Source organism: Equus quagga, chromosome 22, assembly GCF_021613505.1.
Source record: "Equus quagga isolate Etosha38 chromosome 22, UCLA_HA_Equagga_1.0, whole genome shotgun sequence".
NCBI classification, from domain to species: Eukaryota; Metazoa; Chordata; class Mammalia; order Perissodactyla; family Equidae; genus Equus; species Equus quagga.
The window spans coordinates 15,339,108-15,360,468 of record NC_060288.1 but is presented as its reverse complement, the minus strand read 5'-3'; the positions used below and the strand labels follow the sequence as shown (position 1 = coordinate 15,360,468).

The window sequence follows — 21,361 nt, the reverse complement described above, 5'->3', positions numbered from 1 at the left end:
AAACCTTGAGAGTTACAAGATGGGATGTAGGGGACAGTGGGGAAGGAGAGGGTTCATAATGCATTAAAAGGCAGAAAATCAGCCAAATTCATTGGCAGAGAAATAGATTTATTTGGCATTTTAGAAACTCGAAAACACATCTTGTAAAAGAAGCAGTTGGCCCATATTTTGATTTCATGATGCTTGGCATTTTTCTTCATTCTTTTGGGGTGAGTTTTTGACATGCAATTGCAATGATGAAATTTGCTTGCTTGGAACTGAAAGATTCACAAGACCGGGGTACATTTGAACCTTATTTAGAGGCAAAATCTAGAATTATTGGATTAAGCTACTGATTATAAGGAGAAGCATAGTTACAGGGAAAATATGAGGAGTTGATTGATATTTCGTTTAAAACTCAAGTCTCCATTTCCCAGAGAGAATCCAGTTTGATCCCCAGGATGCTCCCTACAGCTCTATCTACCTTCCCACAACCACAACTAAAGGTTGAACTTTCTATCTCATAAACAGCATAATCGAAAGCCAGGCCTTAATAAAAGCCAAATAAGTTAATCAAATGCAAATGGGAATGAGAATTAGCCTTGAAAACTAAAGAGAACCCTGCCTGCCCCTCCTCCTCTCCCTCCCTTCCTCCCTCCCTTTTTTTGCCTCCTGCCCTGCCTTTCCTTCAAAAATGCAAGGTGACCTGGATGGCTGGGGAAGAAGAGACCTGTTATTCAAGAGACGAACAGCCCAGCCTGTACCGAGTCGAGTGATTGGACGACACAGGGAGCTAGAATCATCTAGATAGCCACGAAGGCAGCTCGAGAGCTGCGCGAGCGTGTCGCTGGCTCAGGGGTAAGCCCTTCCAGATGTGGCCGCCGCGCGCGCCTGGCGGCGGGCCAGCAGCCGCCTGCAACCGGCGCTCCCCGGGCCGCAGCGCGAGCCGCAGTGCCGGCGGCCGGAGCGCGCAGCCCCGCCGCGGGCCGGGGACAGCCATCTGCAGCAGGACGAGAGGATGGTCGCCGCGCCGGGGCTGCGCTGAAGTCCTTTGCGGGTGATCAGGGGAGCTGAGGCCCGCGTGATGGCTCAGCCCCTGAGAGCCCCTCTCCGGAGGTCCTTTAGCGATCACATCCGAGACTCCACGGCTAGAGCCCTGGATGCTATTTGGAAAAACACCAGAGACAGACGGCTGGCAGGTGAGGGGCGAAGGCGTGGGGGGTGGGGGGTGGGGTTGGGGTGGGGGCAGGGGGTGTGGGGATGAGAAGTATTAGAAGGAAAACAATTAAATACACAGACGCAGTTATTAACTCGGATAATTGATGATCTCATCAGCTGGGTAAAGTTTATCCGTGTCATGGTAATGATTTCAGTCTCCCATCCTCTGATATTTAACGTTTCTGGAGTGGTTTGGTTTTTTTTTTTCACTCTAATGCCTCTCTGGGTTTTGGTCTGATTCTTTCTAGATAAGGTTTTATGAGAGTTTGTTTTTTTTTTTAACCTTGAAAATAAAAGCAAGGTCCTTTTTGAGCGTCGGGCAGTCAGTGGTGATGAACAACCGCAGGCAGAAGCACGCAGATCTGTTGCGCTGGGGAGGGTCAGCTGTGGAGCTGGCTTGCCTGAGGTGGCCTGGCGCTGTGTGCAGGAGAGGGGCCTGGAAGGGCTGTGTGTCAGTGGAGTAATCTGGGCTGCCCAGTGAAAGCCTGCTGGTATTTCCTCTGGCAGCCTGGAGCCGCTCTGAGTTCCAAGAGGGTGTCAGGTATGCTAGAGGCAGGCATTTGAAATATAATAAAACATAAATACAGTGGTGCAGTTCAAGTGTTCTAGGGCTCATGTGACAGCGACGAAATGGCACACTGTGTGTGAAGAGGTCCACTAAGGAAACAGGAACTTCCCCCTGGTCCTGGTATTAAGAATGTTCATAAACTGATGTAGAATAGCATCTCACAGTAACAAAACACCTCTCCCAATCCAGGAAAGGTATCCCAGGGGTGTTTGATGGCTCCTTCTTGTTTGTTCTCTAAATCTGTATCCTTATGTCATCTTCATGGATGGGTCAAAGATTATGTTTTCTTAACCTTTTTGGTTAATCCAGTTGTTTTTCATATACTGAATGAAGTTCTGAATTGTTAAAAACATCAGAAGTGGCCTCCGAGTATTGATCCAGATTTCTGTGCTGTGTGTTCTTGATAAAAGGTCGTTCGACTTTCACATAATTGTCCTGATGTGACTTGAAGGGGGGAAATTTAAGGTTTGTGATGGTGATAAAGCAGATTATGAAGATAACATGCTAGTTACAATACCATCGTAGGCTGTAAGGCTTTACTAAGCGCTCATGAAAATCTTTCTCTCTGTTAAACTGAACAATATTGCCCAGGACTGGGAGAGAGTAAACAATGTCAAGTCTAAGAGAGCAAAATATTTTAAATTTAATTTAACCATTTTCTTATCGCTTTAGAGTAAAATGTGATACCTTAAATCCAACTTTCTGAGAATGTTTTAAGGTGTTTTATCTAATGATGATAATTTGCAATTGACCAGAGGAAGTTTAGGAAGTAAAATTCACAACTATAATTGGTTGACCTTAAAAAAAAAAAGCAATTCCTTCATTATCATCTTATTTGTCAAATCCATTGTCTCAAATGGAAAGATTCCGGAAATAATGTCTTCTTAAGGATAACACAAAAATATATATTGTGGTTTGGGGTTTTAATTTGAGAGTAAGATTAATTTAAACATTTCTGCTTCCCTTGTATATTCTCTTATATAAGATTTCCTCTTATATTTTCATAACTGAGGAGCTTTTGACAACTGTTGACCTCTAAAAATAAGGATATTACCCCTGGAAAGTTGCTGTCTCTTTCTTGTCATTTGTATACATTAATGGTCTATACGGAGACAAAAATTTAGCATCAGATGAAAAACACTTGGAGAAAAATAGTTACTTTTTATGTGTGATGAAAAATTAAACATTTCCACAGCTCTAATAGCAAATAGGATTTTTGCTGCTCCCGGTCCACTGAAGGAAGAAATTCTTTCTATTGCCCAGATTTTCTAAGATGAGTACGACCTCCTGGGTAATTCACACAGTAGAGAATCAGGAACTACAGTTGAAAGGAAAGGACTTAGGCTACTGACGGCCGACTCTGATTACTGCGTCCTCCCCAGTGCTTGGCACGTGGCTCATAGCTCAATGGGTGTTTGTCAAATGGAGTCTGATTTGGTGCATATCCAAACCCCAAGAGCACTTACATCTTTCCTTTGCCTCAAACTTCTCTGCACCCAACCTTCCCACTGACCAAAGGCTAAATAATAGCTGTTAATTATCCACAAAAAGTCACCTTCTCGAACACCAGATGCAGTCTTGATTGTACGTCAGACCACTTTGCAGAATGGAGGGCGGGGGAAAGTCCAAACCTCCCACTTCACTTTATGTTGTGAAATTAATCAGGTGACAGGTAAAAAGTGTTTTGAAGCCTCTGGCGGAACATACTTCTGTTAATAGCACCTGAAATGTTCTCTCCGTGATGATCATTACCTTGATGACTTTCATCGAGTTTCTCAAAAGCTGATCTGAGATTTCAGTTTCTTCCAGAGGTTTGATCTGACCAAAGTGTTTGGCCATGGGACAAAGTTTTAACTGTCCTCGGTAGGTGTTTTCTCTCTCAATCAATCTCTTTCTCTCTCTCTCTCACACACACACACACACACACACACACGCACACTATGTAACTTACCAATTCCAAGTTCTTCTATCTCAAATAATGTCATGTACAAAAACTGCCATTTACTTCCCCTTGCCTAAACTTCCTTCTATATAAAACAGGGATTTCATCTGTTATTTTTAAGGACCCACAGCCTTATATAAACAAAATACAGAACTGCAGCTAGGAGAAGGCCTTCCACTTGTGTGGAGTGACAGAAGAGACCGTCTTAACTGCCTCCTCCTTTACATGTAATTGCGGTTTTCTGCCCAACCACAGCCCATAGGGGTTTCTCTTCCTCCCATCCTCTCTCCAAACATTCTTCCCAACCCCACAGGTCCACTGTCTTCTTTCTTAAGAGCAGAGGATGGCATTGAGTTTTCAGGGAATTAGAACTTTGAGGTTGACATTGGGTGACGAATGGGGCAGACAGCCCTTCTCTGGACGAATTGTGCATCCATCTTAAACCTCCTCTGTGTCCCTGCTATTCCCCTAGTGCCACCTCCCTCCCCTTGGTTACAGGGACATATGGCTTCAGGTTGCATTTCATTCCTGAAAACCCGTTGCCCCTTAATCCTTTTTCATAGGGCTTTTTTTTTTTTTAAGATTTTATTTTTTCCTTTTTCTCCCTAAAGCCCCCCGGTACATAGTTGTGTATTCTTCGTTGTGGGTCCCTCTAGTTGTGGCATGTGGGACGCTGCCTCAGCGTGGTCTGACGAGCAGTGCCATGTCCGCACCCAGGATTCGAACCAACGAAACACTGGGCCGCCTGCAGCAGAGCGCGCGAACTTAACCACTTGGCCACGGGGCCAGCCCCCTCTCATAGGGCTTTTTAGCCTTTTTTGTGCCAGTAGATCTCTTTAGCATTCTGCTGAAGCCTGTGCATCACTTCTCAGAATAATATTTTTAATGTATAAATAAAATACATAGAATTATAAAGGAAACCAACTATAGTGAAATACAGTTATCAAGGTATCCCAAACAAAAATTTGTGATGTAGTAGTATAACATGAATTAATTATATAACAAGATAATGTGTTTAAAATATAAGGAAGTAAATTAAATATTTTTTAAAGATACCAGTGTGTAGATTGTTATTGCTTAGCTAGAATAAGAGCATTGGACTGAACTGTCTGATTCATCTGCTTGTCACCATTGTGAATAGGAAATCCTGGGGAGCAACATCCACATCTGGGTCATCAGTGTGCAGACCTTCAGCTTTACTGTTTGGTGGCCGAATGGGGCCAGCAATGTCACAAGAACATCTGTGGACAGAAAAACTGTATCCTGTATGATCTGGAGTGGATTTGATAACTCCCATAACTGTGGAGTATAAATGGTATTTTGTGCTGTCTACAGCAACTGCAATGTGATATGGAACAGTCTAGTTTCTATTGGTAATAAAGCCACAAGGACAGCTAATACCACTGCATGGGGGAGTGGCAGTTTGTCAACATTCATAATTGGAAGAAGTGCTAAATTTCAGTTAGAGTGTAGTGAAAAGAAAAATGTAATTTTTTTCTCATCCAAGTTCACGGACACTCTGAATTCTCTCCATAGACCCTAGATTAAAAATCCCTGCCTACTACTCACCGTGGCTTTCAAATACTTCCAGTCAAAAATTCTTCTAGACTGAGATGCTGGGCTGTCATGCATGAGATGGCTGGAATTCCTTGATGTGTGGTTGACAAAGCTCCACAAACAAGTTTGGACTGATGTACCAATAAGATTGCCTCTAATGAAAAATAAAAGAAACTAAAATTCAGACTAGAAAGTGGCTGAGAGACTGAAGATAAGGCAAAACCCGGAATACACGTGTACAGGAGCTTTCATCAATTTGGAAAGTGAAATGAATAAATGAACCAAAAAGAAATTAAATATTAGTGTTTATTTAACAACACCTAATAAGATGAGAAAAGCATATGGTGTAAAACACACTGATGTAAAAAAAAGGATTCAGTCTATTCAATTAGAGAAACATGACGTAGAAGGGGAAAACTCTAGATGCCTCAACCTACTGCGAGACACGTGGGACTACTTTGAAGGAAAGGAAGAAGAACTGAACTGCTCATGAAGAAGGCAGGAAAATTTAGACAAGTCTCAATCCAGGTGAGATTCAATGGGCATGAATTCTTCAAGTATCTACATTAGGTTGGATCCCCCTGGGGTATTTTGTTGACTGTTCAGCATCTTCTGTCTTTTGTGAAATAGATTTTTACGTTTCAGCTGACCAGGTCTCCAGTTCACTGGCAAAATGAATGCTTGACATACATGTGCAGTAGGTTGGCTCTCAATTCAATGGGGCAACAAAAATTCTGGCCGACTTCCCATGACAGGCAACCACAAACACTGGCTCCTGTGAACTGTTTTCTGCTCATTGGTTCACAGTGAAAAGCAAGTAAGGGCATATATAATGCCTTTTAACCAAAAGTGATGTAGGCCTCAAAATATGCAGGCTCCTCCAGTAAACAAAGACTTGTCTAGATGTATGCGACATTGTATAACATTTTAAATGATCTGAGAGACCACCATTAATGATGCTTCATGAGACACTGTCACATTTCTAGAGGGTAGAGGTGATCGTGTGTTAAATTAGATATTACTATTTCAATAAAAAGAAGAGAATGTCGACGTCGAGGCCTTCTTTGATGAGAGGAAGCATAATGCAGTGGCTAAGAGAGCTGGCTGTGACGTCAGACTGCCTGGGTTTGAATCCTGGCTCTTGCACTGGATAACGTTGGGCAAGTCATCTGTTTCTCACCAATATAAAAAGGATGATGATAGTACCTATGTCATGAAATTGTTTTAAGGATTAAATGACCTACTATGCAAATTGCTTAGAAGACTCCATCACTTTGGCTCGTTATAACTCCCCTTTCTTTTCCTTAAGCTTTACTTCCATAAGCTTTACTCCCATAGAAGCTTCACCCCATTGGCATGACACAACTATAATTTGCCTAAGCCTTTTGAGCAAATGTAGTTCAACCAGTCCAAAAAAAAAGAAAAGAAAAGGTAAAATTTCAATGGCAATTGGAATTTATCTCTGTACCTCTGGAGAAAAACAAAGAAGAATCTAATGGAGGTGACTTTAGTGCGGACCTTGTCGAACTCCGCAGTGAAGTGACTGGAGAAGGACTGTTTCGCACATTGATGAGGGAATCTGTCCTTGCACATGAGTTTGTCAGGCTAGGTGTACAATATCTGAAAGTCTTCCCAAGCGAGTTGGAACCTGCTTTGAAAATTACTATATAGTCGGAGCCAAACATGGAAAAGAGCAGCAGCACCAGCCGCGGTCTGGGGTTTCAAGCACGTGGCCCAGCTCTGGAATGGGAAAAAGTATGCCAAATGTCAAGGCTGCCACTGAAAGGGATATTTTGCACGCCTCCCTTTCTGGAGCAAAACTTCTGTAACTTTCTTCCTTTAAAATAGTACATGTGAGCAGGGTGCATATCTGGCCAAAGATCATTATAATTGTAATAACAAGACGTGTCCAAGGTCACAGTCTTGGTAGGAGGGGTGTATTAATTAGTCACAGGTCTGCTTAAGGATCTGAAGCTGTATCATGCAGCCCAAACTGGATTTAAAAGAACATTCCCCTGGAAGTTCCCTATTTCAGGGAAATTATTAAGATATAAATTGAAGTAAAACTTGTCATTGTTTGTGTTTTTCAATTTCTGACTCTGGTCGCTTACTTTTAATAACCTGGCATTCTTTCTATAGAAATTGAGGTATAATTGATGCTCAGCGTTATATAGTTTCAGCTGTACAACATGATGCTTCGATATTTGTATATATTGCAAAACGATCACTACAGTAAGTCTGCTTAACGCCCATCACCACACACTTGAGAACTTTTTTCTTATGATGAGAAATTTAAGATTTACTCTTTTAGCAACTTTCAAATATGCAATGCAGTGTTATTAACCATGCTGTACATTACATTCCCGTGACTTATTTATTTTATAAGTGGAAGTTTGTACCTTGTGACCTCTTTCACCCATTTGGCCCACCCCTGACCCCTGACTCTAGCAACGACCAATCTGTTCTCTGTACCTATGAGCTTGGTTTTGTTTTGTTTTGTCTTTTTTTAGATGCCACGTATAATGGAGATCATATGGTATTTGTCTTTCTCTGTCTGACTTATTTCCCTTAGCATAATGCCTTCAAGCTCCAAGCTCCATCCATGTTGTTACAAATGGCAAGATTTCATTCTTTTTTTGGCTGAATAATATTCCTCTGTGTGTGTTTGTGTGTGTGTATCACATTTTCTTCATCCACTCATTCGTCGATGGACACTTAGGTTGTTTCCATGTCTTGGCTATTGTAAATAATGCTGCAGTAACATGAAGGTACACATATCTTTTTGAGTTAGTGTTTTCATTTTCTTTGGATAAATACCCAGAGGTGGAATTGCTGGGTCATATGGTAGTTCTATTTTCAATATTTTGAGGAACCTCCATAGTGGCTGTACCAGTTTACATTCCCACCAGCAGTGCCCAAGGGTTCCCTTTTCTCCACATCCTCACCAACAATTTGTTATTTCTTGTCTTTTTGATAATAGCTATTCTAGCAGGTGTGAGGTGATATCTCATTGTGGTTTTGATTTGCATTTCCCTGATAACTAGTGATTGTGAGCATCTTTTGAGTACCTCTTGGCCATCTTTTCTGTAATCTGTCGTCCTGGAAGAAAGAGGATGTGTGGTCCAGAGGGCATGTGCTGGAGTTGTTTGTGTGTGATGATGATGGGTTTGCATTGATCCTTCTGTGCTCTTCCCCCATTGCTCGTGAACAACCACTGATATTTTTGAAGCATTTGCTTGGAATTATTGATGAAGACTTAACCAAAGGCCAAAGTTATCTAACCCCTTAATAATCAAATTCTGTAGTGACTGTAATACTGTTGCTGCTCTTCTCAGGCACAGCCAAAGACTAGGCATGTAACGTGAATGAAATTTTTTTGTGTAATATGAACTGTATGTGACATCTAGCAATTGGTGGTTATTATCATTTGGATGCATTCTCTATTACAAATAATATAATAACAATAATTATGTTTTCATTTGAGTGCCTACTAAGTACCAGAATCTATGTGGAGAGCTCTAAAGGCATTTTCCCATTTAATCTTCAAAATAATCCTAAGAGCTGTATTCTCCTATTTTTATTCCCATATAAGTTAGGATATTTTTTTGGTAATATCTTAAAAATCCACTAGTAAATATCCGTGGACAAAACTCAGAAACAGATCTAGCCCCATGGCTGAGTGGTTAAGTTCACATGCTCCATTTCGGCACCCCAGGGTTTCACCGGTTTGGATCCTGGGTGCGGACCTAGCACTGCTCATCAAGCCATGTTGAGGTGGCGTCCCACACAGCACAACCAGAAGAACCTAAAACTAGAATATGCCACTATGTACTGGGGGGCTTTGGGGAGAAAATAAAATAAAACAACTCAGAAACATCATTAAGTAATCTCAAAAATATTTATTGAGAACTTAGCATATGCAAAACACTGTGCTAGGCACTGAATGACAAACAAGACAGGCACCATCCTTGCCCCCCAGCCCTCGATATGACACCTGAATTTGAACTCAGGAGGGGACCAGCATGGGTAAAGTGAACTCCATTTTATTAAAGAAGAACTACATAGTGTCTCCTGGACACTGAGGGGTGTCTGAAACTCATCACTGATTTGTTCTTTAAAGTAGTGATTCTCAGGAGGGTGGGGGAAGGCACATCTGTAAGGGGCAGTATCAGAAAAAGCGTATGTAGCTTTTAAAAATATACTCGATCAATTTATTGTTTTCATAGTACTGTATCTTACAAATGCTGAAGGTAGAGAAAGAAATCATGGGTGGGAGGGACAGACATGAGTATAAAGATTGAGAAATACCAGTTCAAACTGCTCTGCAGATCCCCGTGGGCCCAACTGCCCTCATGAGCAGTGTAACTTGTAAACACAAATAAATAAATCAGACCATCAGTGGGATGCCCCCAAACAACCAAGGGAGACCATCTCTGCAAAGAAGGGCCAGGCAAGTCAGTGCATCTTCCCTAATGAATTGGCCATTCTCTCCATAGGACAAAGACTCTTTACTTCCGAAGTGCTATGAAGTCATATATTCAATCATTTTTTTTAAGATAAGATGCTGACCTTTTTTCGGTTTAAGCGTACGAAAGTCTAAAATATGTCGCTGTGTAAAATAGAGTGCTCTTGACTGATTCAGAAATCAAAATGAACTAAAATTGGAAGTTGTTCTTTAAATATCTCAATTTATAGACGAGATTAGTCTCAAACTTCAATATACATGAGCTCTCGAACTGAAATAGATTGTCCTAAGTCTTTTGTGATTCTGCAGAATTTCTTATGGAACCAAACTCAAAGTCAATACACCTGTTCTTCTCATCATAACTTTAAGAGAGAGATTCCTATTTTGCATTTTTAAAAGAAAAGAAAAATAATGATAAGTGAGTTGTGTTAAAAATATGGCGTAATTATAATATCGTTAAATGTTTACCCCTCACCAAAGTTATGTCACACTCTGAGCAGAAAAATACTTGAGATAATAGCATTTCAGGATTAAGTATACAACTATAGTGAAACAATTCTACAGCTCCATATACAAAATGATCTCAAAAAATTCTGCTCCATTTCAGATCAATGACATCCTAGATTGTTTTCAATTGTTTGGAAATTAATTATCATTTACCCAATGTAGAGGTTAAATCAATGAGAAAATTACCAAAGAAGATATGAGTTTGTGTTAATATTGGTTTGATCAATTTTCACGTTTTTAATTAAAGCATAGTTTGAATGTTGACAATATGTTCACGTATCATGGCCTCCTTTTCTCTTAAAGGTAATTTCACTAGTATATTCCAAAGAATGTGGTTAATTATGGCTTCTTACTGTTACCAGGTAGAGAGGCTGAAGGATGAAAGAAAGCCTGAAAATTTTTAAGGTTGAATGTTTCATTTTCAAATAAGGGACCTAGAAACAGAGAAAGTATGGAACACGGTTCAGACGCTGTACAGTCAAGAGGGCAGACAGAACATCCACTGAAGGAAAGACTAACAAAGCGGGTTTTACACCGGATGGGCATAATCTTTTATTAACTACGAATTAGCTCATAATGATTGTGCTCTGACTATGTGAAAGACACGATGCTAGGGGGTAGAAAAGATACAGAGATAAATTAAAAGCTGTCTCTGGACTTTGATAGTCTAGAGTCTATTTGGCAGGAAAAAGTAACTTACAGAGGAAACCAGATTCCAAGTTATGATTTGACAGGTACCATAAAGTACTTGCTGAGCCAATCAATATCTGTTCCTCCCTTACTCTGTCCCAGCCTTCTGTTTCCCTCCTTTTCTTCCTCCCTCCCTCCTTTCCTCCTTTTCTTCCTCCCTCCCTGCCTGTCTTCCTCCCCCTCCCTCTCTCCTCTGTGAGGCATGAATTTCCACTGGTCCAAGCGCATTATAACCAAAGGATAGCCACACTAGTTCATCATTACTAGTTTTTCTGTACTTTGTCAGAGTCACGCTCACTTGTACCCCAATGAACACTATTTGTAAATGAAAATTTCCTTGACACAGTTAACTTTTAAAGTCATAATGATCACTTTCCCACTCTCACTCACGGAAATGAAAACATTTGAATCATTGCAGAAAAGAGCCTCCTTGCCTCTATGAGGATGTGACAGTAGTGGGTTGTGTGTGTGTGTGTGTGTGTGCACACTAGGAGAGTGGTGCAAACGTTAATACAGGTATTTCAGATTGAATTTTTTTTTCACAGTAGCGTTGGTGTGTTCAGCCAATAACTTATGTGGATGTTCCTTAACATTTGAAGAAATTCTCACACTAGTAACTGGACGAACTTGCCTGCTTGCACCTTCCACTGGATAAAAATATAAATATAAAATACTCCACTGTCATTTTCTCCAGTATACCCTGGGAAGCAGGAAGCTTTGCCTTTTTCGAGACACTCATTGACCCACACCTTGCATTTGGTATAGCTCAAATATGTTCCAGATCAAAAATTTCATAAGGTCTTGCGAGTGGCAGGCAGGAAGTAGAGAGTGAGAAGAAGGCCACGTTTATGATTTGCCAAGATATTGACCCTGACTTCTCATTATTTGACAGTAAAAATATCTTCCTGTTGAATTCAGTGCCATGATAGAGGAGTGTCAATTCTGATCCTCTATAGCAAGAATCTCCAGTCAGTAAATTATTTCAGTTAAGAACTGAAGCAGTCTTAATAAAAACAAATTAACAACTTCAAGACAATGAAAATCACCAAGGCATAGCGGAAAAATATGGCATATTATTGCTTAGTGCAATCTTGCTTGATGACCTCTGTGATCCTGACACTACGTATCACCTTTCTCTCTTCTTTCTCTGTCTCTTTAGGGGATTTATTATTAGCGTGAGCACATCTAGGCAATTGCACACGCAGACACACACATGCACACGCCTCAGGAAGCCATGACTTCAGGGAAACTTTCTTCATAAAAGGTTGAGGATTCCTGATTGACAGGATGCTGCTGTAAAAATCACAAGGTAGCATCTGGTTGTTGACAGCTTGGCATGGGGGGGAGGGTAAAGCACATTTAATGATGTCTAGACTTTGTTTTATCTGGTAGATTTTTTGCGACATATTTAGCTTTTTGCAGACAACTCTCAAATGACTGACTCAGCATTCGGTGTGGTTCAGTTTATCATGATCCATCATCTCTAATCTGGTTTTGAATAGCAGGATGTTGTAGGTCCAGATTGAAGTGTGACCTCTGCATGTTTTCCATTCATGCTTGATTACTATATCCTAGAGGTCTAGACAGTGTTATTGGTTTCTCACCAACATAAACATCTGGCAAAAAAAAAAAAGAACTAAACCAGATGAGTAAGAACATTCCTAATCCACCTTTGCAATATGCTATATTTAAAATAAAACTTTTAAAAGTGAAGCCCATCTCAGGTTGAAAAGGATGCCATCCAGTGTATTGTTTTTCATCTCCAATAAGACAGGCTTTAGACTATAATTTTTCACTGATGAAAACAAGTTTGAACATGTAATTTCAAACTGCAGTAGAAACATCTTTCCTTTGTGCTATTACAAGAAGCTAGAATTTCGTTTAGTGAATTCCACCCAAATGAAATGAGCACGCATGTGTTGACGCATGGGTAGCTCATGGATGGACAAATGAGATGACAAACCAATGGAGGTGGGGAAGGGAGGTGATGGGACAAAACCCATTGCAGTGTGGGATGAGTACCATATTAGGTCTTCTCAAGTTTTATTTCACACGGGTTGATTTTCATAGTCTAAGTTATTCATCATATTGGAACTATGCAGAGGGCTTATTTAAGAGCCAGAACCCATGAGAATAGGGGGCAACCAGGAGCACCTTGGAGAATGTGACAGGATAACCCGATGTGTTTGCCTTACTCACGTCTTTCGTATGCAGATGGCACATAGAGCAATATGGTGAGAATAACGCTGGATATGTTATACTTAGGATATTGTAAATTTATGAAATGTACATTCAGTAACTAATTCCAGTTTATGTACAACAATCATGCAAAATATTAAGCTTCTTTCTGTCTTCCTTTTTTTTTTTTTTTTGCTAGGGCAAGAAAGAAAGATAGAGAAAGGTTTCTTTCAGTCCTTCAGTGGTCATTTGTATAAATTGATGACATAGAACCCAAACAGTGTTTCCAACCAAAGCTCTTAGGCACAGCATGATCATTGCACAACTGAAGATAAACATGGAGGGTAATCTGCAGAAAAATTATTTCAAAGCGGTGCCTGAAAATCTATTGTAAACACCCTTTGCACCATTTAAGACAATGACAACAGTCTGTGACCTGCCACTCTGCAGATACCCCAAGGATTAGCAGCACATCAGAGCCAAGTGTCAATAGGCTGGGAAAGGGGGGAAAAAAAACCATTTAATTTTTAAAAAAAAGGAAAAAAGAAAGCATAGTCTGGGAAGGGCATTAACAGGGAGAGGAGAGTAAACCACCGCCTGCTGACACTGCCCTCTTGGAGACTAGAGCAAATGAGTCCAAACCGCACACCCACCTTCTCAGCCACCACCATACACATTCCGAGTTCCCATTCTTTGGAGGCCGGTTCGCAGAAAATGTTTTTATTTCTGTGACCCTGAGCATGACTCCCACTTTGCTGCATAAAGTGTTCCCCGAGTGAACCTTGGTGGCCTTCCATCTTCGTTAATCCCCACCCCCAACCCACACATACCCAACTCTCGAACTTCTGTGGCTGTTCACTCCTTTTCTTCACCCATTTTGTATGTAAAGGGAGGTACTGAGTTGAACGAGCTGAGGATGCATAATTTGTCCTGTGTGTGCATGCTTTCTTTTCTTTCTTCCATATTTTTCTCCCTCTTCAGACTTAAAATATTTTAACTGATTAGCAAAACACCATTACTTGAGCTCTCCACTTGATGCTACATAAAAGTGCATGTTTTTGAATCACGTAACTTACGCCATGTCTCTGTTTTTAAATGGAGTCTAGGAAAATGGCAACTTTTATGACCATAGCAAAAAGCTGACCCGTACCTTGTACCGATTGAGTTCTAAGGGTCAGAAGCCAAGTGCTTTTAATAAGTTTTTAAGAGTAGGTAACCCTTGCTCACTTTGAAGACTGAAGCGTGTACTAATTGCTTTTGTAAAATGAAGGTGATGTTGCTATAGCTAATGGTCCATGCGGTCGCACCCTCGGGCATTTGATTCCACTGTCCTGTGTGGCCTAAGTTGCTGTTTTCATAACATACTCATTGTTTTTTGATTCGATGCACTTCGGGTAACATTTGAAATTGGTAACTTTGCCCTCCAAAACTCTTTTATCCTAAAATATCTTTAGATGCATTCTCAATTAACTAATAGCAAGACTCTCTCTGTTAAACAAGAAACCCATGTATCAACCACTAACTTAAGTAAAATAACATTAAAATTACTGTTTAAAAATTTAAATGACTATGTGCTTCTCCGGGATCACATTCCCTCCCACCTCCTCCTCCCCAACTCTCCTGAAATTCTCCAGTCCTGAACTTGGGGTTTAATCATTCCCATGCTGGTTTTATATTCTTATTACATATTTAAGGAAGCTAAAACAATATTAATTATTGTTTTTCACACTTAAAAGTTTTAAGTGGTACCATACTGCAAATATTCTTCTGTAACTCACTTTGCACAAAACTATATTTTTGAAATGTATTCATGTTGAAACAAAAAGATCATTTATTCTTACTGCTGTTATATAAATGTGCCATAATTTACTGATCTATCCTCCTGTTGAGAGGCACTGAGGTTGCTTCCAATAACAAGCACTTGCTATTAGGAATACTATTGTCCATACCTCCATGTGCATATGTGTAGAAATTTCTTTGTGATAGAGTAAGTCATCTAAGGATGGAATTTCATAGTCTAAGATATGCACATCTTATATGGCTAAATTGTTCGACATGCATTACGCACTTATCAATGATATATAAGAATACATTATAGAAAAGAGAATTTTTCAAATGCTGTAAAAGTCAGGATATTTACTTTAAAAAACATAAAAATGCAAATGGTATGGATATTAACTCAGTCAAATTTATATGTATAAATATGTGTACATAGATACATATAAATGTATATGCGTGTGTATATACAGTATTCATATATGTGTATATTTGTATGCATATATAAATTTGTATATGTATATCTCATGTATAGATGTATCATGAAGAGTATTTAAATTATTTTTTTTAAAGATTGGCACCTGAGCTAACATCTGTTGCCAATCTTTTTTTTTCTTCTTCTTCTTCTCCCCAAAGCCCCCCAGGACATAGTTGTATATTCTACTTGTAGGTCCTACTGGCTCTGCTATGTGGGACGCCGCCTCAGCATGGCCTCATGAGCGGTGCCATGTCCATGCCCAGGATCCAAACCTGGGCCACCGAAGCAGAGCGTGGGAACTTAACCACTGGGCCACGGGGCTGGCCCCCAAGTATCTAAATTATTAATAGAATTAAGCAAAGACTAGATGAGTAAGGTTTGGAATGAAGGTTGTAAATAATAAGTAATAGTTCTGTCATTTTAGTGTGGTTTTCTTATATAGGTCAAGCTAAAATGTAGACAAGTATCTGTTTAAAGGTGATAGTAAACATCAAGTTCATTTACGCCTTTTCTGGGCCTGTGTTTGGGTACAAATGCAGCTGAAGCAGATGATGACGATAGAAAATGGAAGGAAAGTCTGTGAATTACAGGAAGCAAAAAGAACGTCCTTCAGAGATAACATCCTCACAATAACCTATGTGAAGAAATGCTTCCAAGAACTCCTAACAGAACACTTCCTCTCCACCCAAAAAAAATTCCCTGAAGGCTCCCACGAGGACCAAGCGTCCCTGGAACCAAGTGTGAACACCTGGCATAGGGGACCGACTATTTGAATGTCATTGAAAAGTAACCCTTTCCCCGAACAGTGGATAATTATTTCCAAGTGGAGGAAGAATTAATATGCAAGAAAAAGGCATAGATTATATTTTTTCATTCTACTCTGTTAAATGAGTAAGTAACAATACTTTATTTTTTAAGTATCTTTTGTAAGCAAAGCAGTGTGTTTTAGAATCATATGCATGTTAAAAACCAGCGCCTCTACTTCAGCATTTTCTCAGAGATACTTACCTAGTGATGGTTGTTCAACTTTGAACTTTGACCTGTGGGGTAGGGATTGGTGACTTCTGGGCTTGTATTCCTCCATCCTCCTAGCAGTCTTTCTTCTTATCATGTTGATTAGTTGGGAGCAGTGCACTACCTTGTGTTGTGAAGACCTCAGATGTCACCTTAAAAATGGGGGCGTAATCAGCTCCTCATGGTTGCCTGGCAACATTGGTGCATTAACAGTTTTCTCAGTTAAATGATCTCTTTTCGTTTTGCTAAGTTGACTGCAAGTCATTTCTTTAGCGCATAAAGTCCAGGACACAAGCTATACTTTGTAAAGTGTGGTGATTTTCTTCATGAGCACATGATTGTCAATTTTCCTCATGATTTTAATGCCTTTTATCATTTCTCATGGAATATTTTCCCCTCAAGCAATTCTTTAAATTCTTTCTCTTCTCTTCAAAATATAACCCCTGTCTCTTCTTTGAAGTTTCCTAATTTCGGTTAGAACTTCTCTCTAATAAACATCATTTTTTTAATCATTATTTTTTGTGAGGAAGATTACCCTTGATCTGTTGCCAATCTTCTTCTTTTTCCTTGAGGAAGATTGTCGTTGAGCTAACATCTGTGTCGGTCTTCCTCTATTTTATGTGGGATGCCGCCACAGCATGGCTTGACGAGTGGTGCTAGGTCTATGCCCAGGATCTGAACCTGCCAACCCAGGGCTGCCGAAGTGGAGCACTCGAACCCAACCACTACCCCACCAGGCCAGCCCCTCTAATAACCATCATTTCTATACTTAATTTGCCTATTCATTCACAATCACCATCAAAATTATTATTTTTTTGCACACATGCCCTAATTGACACTTAGAACTAACATTCTCTCCCACAAAAACAGTAGCGCCCATACCCTAGAAAGAGGGGTCAGGAAGGAAAATGTAGCAAGGATTTTTAGCCCTTTTTTTTGGTTAAGACCCAGAAAGAATGTAAGATAGAAGTTTTTCTTCAACTTCCTGATATCTAATTTTAGCTCAACGCCTAACCTTCAGTGCTAGCCTCTGCACAGAGCTTTTCTTGCATTATTTAATGCTTGCATAACCCTATGATTTCAATTCTGTTCTTACCCTTGTTTTACGAACTAGGAAACACATCCAGAGAGGTGAGCTAACTTGCCAAAGATCACTTAACGTGTCCAGAATTGAGCTTCTTCACTTTCCCACAAAATTCGTCCTTGTCATCTCAGTTCATGGCAGTCGTCTTTGACTCTTCTCTTCTTTCACCCCCTACATTCCTTCCATCAGACAATCACATCAGCCATACCTGTGAAATGCATCGAGAATCCAACCACTGCCCCCACCCTCACTGCTACCACCCTGGGCCACGCCGCTATCTTCTCGGACTTGTATCCTTACCATCGCTACTTAACTGGCCTCCCTACTTTCACCCTTGCCCCTCTCCTGTAATTTATTCCAAACATGGCAACCAGAGTGATATTTTTAAATATCCTGTCCATGGCTCCTCACCTCAAAACCCTCCAATATCTTGCCCTCACACTTAGAATAAAATCCCATCTATGGTCAAGACGTCCTTACCTGAGCCGGGCCTGCCTACCTCTCCTACTTCGCCTCCTTCTGTTCTCCCCCTAGTTTACTCCATGCCATGCACTTTGGTCTCTTCGCTGTTCCTTGGCAATTGCTGTTCCCTCATCTTGAAAAACTCTTTTTCCTGGGTAGTCACATGGCTCTCTCTCTCACTTCCTTCAGGTCTCTGCTAAAATGTTGCCTCTACTGAGAGGCCGTTCTGGCTCACTCTATTAAAATCACATTCTCCTATCAACCGATTGCAATCAGTTTATCCCAGAATGTTATGTATGTTTATTATCTCTCTCTCTTTCTAGAATCTTAAGTTCTTCTTTAAGGCAAGGAACTTAGTATTGTATATCTAGTTATTCTCAGTGCTTAGAACAGTGCCTGATGCAAACATTTGCAGAAAGATTTAATCAGCAAACAGTTGTATCAATCAAAATGCACACACACATACTGCCAAATGCAGAACTGCATAAATGAATATTGTATCTTAGAATATACAACTATGTTTGTATAGGACCAAGTGAAATAAAAAAGAGGTATCAGGAAGTTGAGGCAAAATGTCTACCTCACATTCTTTCTGAGTCCATCAAAACACTTGGAAGCTATTTGAGTCAGTATCCCCTCCCTAGTATCTCTCATATGTTTTTTTTTTCATAAATTATTTCCAGATTATATTCTTGCTTCAATGTTCCTAATTCCTAAAGCTAATTCTTATGATAGTTATACTTGTATCTATCCAGCATCAGAGCCTCCTTCATCTATCTAGCTAGCTAGCTATCTACCTCTCCATCTATCTAGCTATCTTTATCTGTCTTATCCTCACCTTTTAACTCTAATCCTGTCTCTCCAACCATCTACTGGACATGTCCACTAAATAAATGTTGGATGTCTTGCAACGTCAGATTAAAATCAACAATTCCAAGGTTAATCTCATTATCTCCTTGTCTATTCTTTAGAATCTGTTCCTCTTCTCCGGGTTGCCTCACTTCCCCTTTATCTCTTATACCAAGTCAATCACCAAATACCTTCTGTCTGTCTCTGTGTCTGCCCCTTCCTTTGTAGTCCCACATCCACCACCACAGCACAGACTGCCATTATTCTTCAATAATAATTCAAAGTCTTCTAAGCTTGTCCCTATGTTTCCAGCATCTGCCACTTCAATGCATCACGAATGCCACTGTCATCTTCATTTTGTCACTATTTTTGCATAAAATCCTTCAAGGTCATGCAATTTCCAGGCACCTAAAATCAAAACACCTCTACCTGCTTGTAAAGATCCTCTGTTATCTGCCTACACTGATGTTAGTCATACTGTCTCCCTGTGCTTCTGCTAAAGCACTGTGTTCGTTCCTCCTCTGTAGTTTGCTCCTGGTCTCAACAAATGCAGCGTGAACCCCTTCATCCAAGTCCTTTCCACTTTTCAATTCTCTTGCTTTTATAATGTTTAGAACAATGTCAACCTTTACTGATGTCCATTTTATCTGAAGTCTTGTAACACTTCCCAATTTTTAAAATGTCCATAATTATGTTTCTTTTTATTTATTTCATCTCTTTGCTACCGTTTCATATTTTAGTCTTTCCACCCAATTAGATAGGAATCTACTAGAACAGAAAAAACATCTTGCATATAGTGCTGGTATGCACCCACGTTGCATACCAGTACTTTTTTTTTCAGGCAATTTACACACACACACCAGTGCAAACAAATAAGTCAATTTTCCCATCGCTTACTCAGAAGAAACAAGTTTACGTGTCCATTCAAATAGGGCAAATAGGAAAGAAAGGAAGGAAATATGATGGATTTGGAGAAGTTGTGAAATTTTCAAAGATTGTACTATCTGTATATTTTAAATAATAATGATAATAACAAAGCACTGATTTGCCACACCCCACAGCCAGGGGTGGATTTACAATGAAGCTAATAAAGCGTCAGGGTCCCTCACTTGCCCACATCTCTCTGAGGTCCTAAGGGAACCCTACCACTGTGTTCACATTTTTTTGTAAAATCTGTAAAATTGAGATATTTTAAGTGCACTCAATCTGGATCCTTATGGTTCATTAAAACTCACAGCGGTGAATTGTCTAAGGGTATTTTGCATTCATAGTTTCTCATGTTGGATGGTATTGGGGTGGCCAAACCTTTTGTAGTCATAATTTCTCATACCAAGTACCACTGGAGTGACTGAGTGGGCATTTTGTAATTATAATTTCTGATCTTTTTATTTTCTCGTTTCCTTGGTTGCAAAATGAAATTGAGTGTTCTAAAGGCTAATCCTAGAATGTCTCCTGCTCGTATGAGAAGTGACAAAACCCTGGACAGACAGGAAATGAAATATTGTAAGTGATAGAAACTAATTTTCATTGAAGACCTACCATATTCCAGGAGTTTACAGAGGCCATCGATCTCTTCGAGCGCTGCCACAACCATTTACGGCAGATATCATGTTCCCCATTGACAAATAAGAAAACTCAAGCTCAGAATGTTAAGTAACTTGTCAAAAGTCACGTAACTAGCAAGAGTTTAAATTTGGATGTGAGCTTAATGCTCCTGAATACAGAGTCCCGGATGTCCCCAAACATTATTATAGGACTGAAGCAAAACTTAGGAAGTAAATATTATAAATAAATGGGGACATAGATGGGTAACCATTTTTAGAAACTAACAAATATGTAAGTCCTCTCCTAGCTACATATTTTTTCCACTTGTTGTAAACAAAAAGTAAAAATGTAATTTTTTTTCCTGTACTCCTCTATTCTCTTGATGTATTACTTTGAGAGAGTCAGAGTAAAGTGGCAGTTTCCTTTGTGAAGTCAGGGATTTATCATTTGTCAGTCCCTTCAGGAAAATGTGAAGGCGGGGGAGTTGAAGGATCTGAAGAGCTTGGAGTGTGACACTCAGGCTATTTATCTTCAGGTACCGGAATGTTGTGTTTCTATCAGCCTTGAACTTGTGATTTGCTGGGTGATTCAAGTTAAGATAGTAGCAGCTCTAAAACGGTATGAGTGAATTGAAATTTGCTGCGTTCAAGTAATTCCTTACTTGTGGTTCCCTGCCTTAACAGCCTTTGAGAAATCTGTTGTCAGGACTTACGTATATTTTATTTCAAGTTGACTTTTGATTATTTCCCTCTTGTATTTTCTTAGACATTTTTGTAGCTAGAAAACAGCTTTGTCATTGCTTTGGCAAAATGCATACAGAACTTGCTACTCACTAAACACATTATGAGAGGGAGAAAGAGAGATTGCTTTTAAGTTCCCATGCATTCAAGCACAGACAGCTGGTTAGGATTAAGAGAACATTCTACCTTCAGCATACAGCTTTCCCACAGCTTCTATTCCTCTCTTTTTTTTTTTTTTCCTGTAGCTGACATAAACAAAGTCAGCATCATATCCTGTATTCAGTTAACATTTTTGATATAATCAGGATA

General features: G+C 39.9%; 1 protein-coding gene across 3 annotated transcripts in view; it reads left to right on the top strand.

Annotated features, from left to right (window-relative positions):
• DLC1 (DLC1 Rho GTPase activating protein) overlaps positions 1–21,361 on the top strand; it is a 392,892-nt gene that overhangs the window by 226,419 nt on the left and 145,112 nt on the right. Inside the window, exon 1 of one of the 3 annotated variants that reach the window (XM_046648470.1) lies at positions 746–1,178. The exons of the other annotated variants lie outside the window; for them this stretch is intronic. Within the exon in view, the coding sequence (XP_046504426.1) occupies positions 1,064–1,178 (115 nt within the window). The 5' untranslated portion in view covers positions 746–1,063. Of the gene's footprint in view, positions 1–745; positions 1,179–21,361 lie in introns of those variants that run through there. 3 annotated transcript variants of the gene reach the window in all.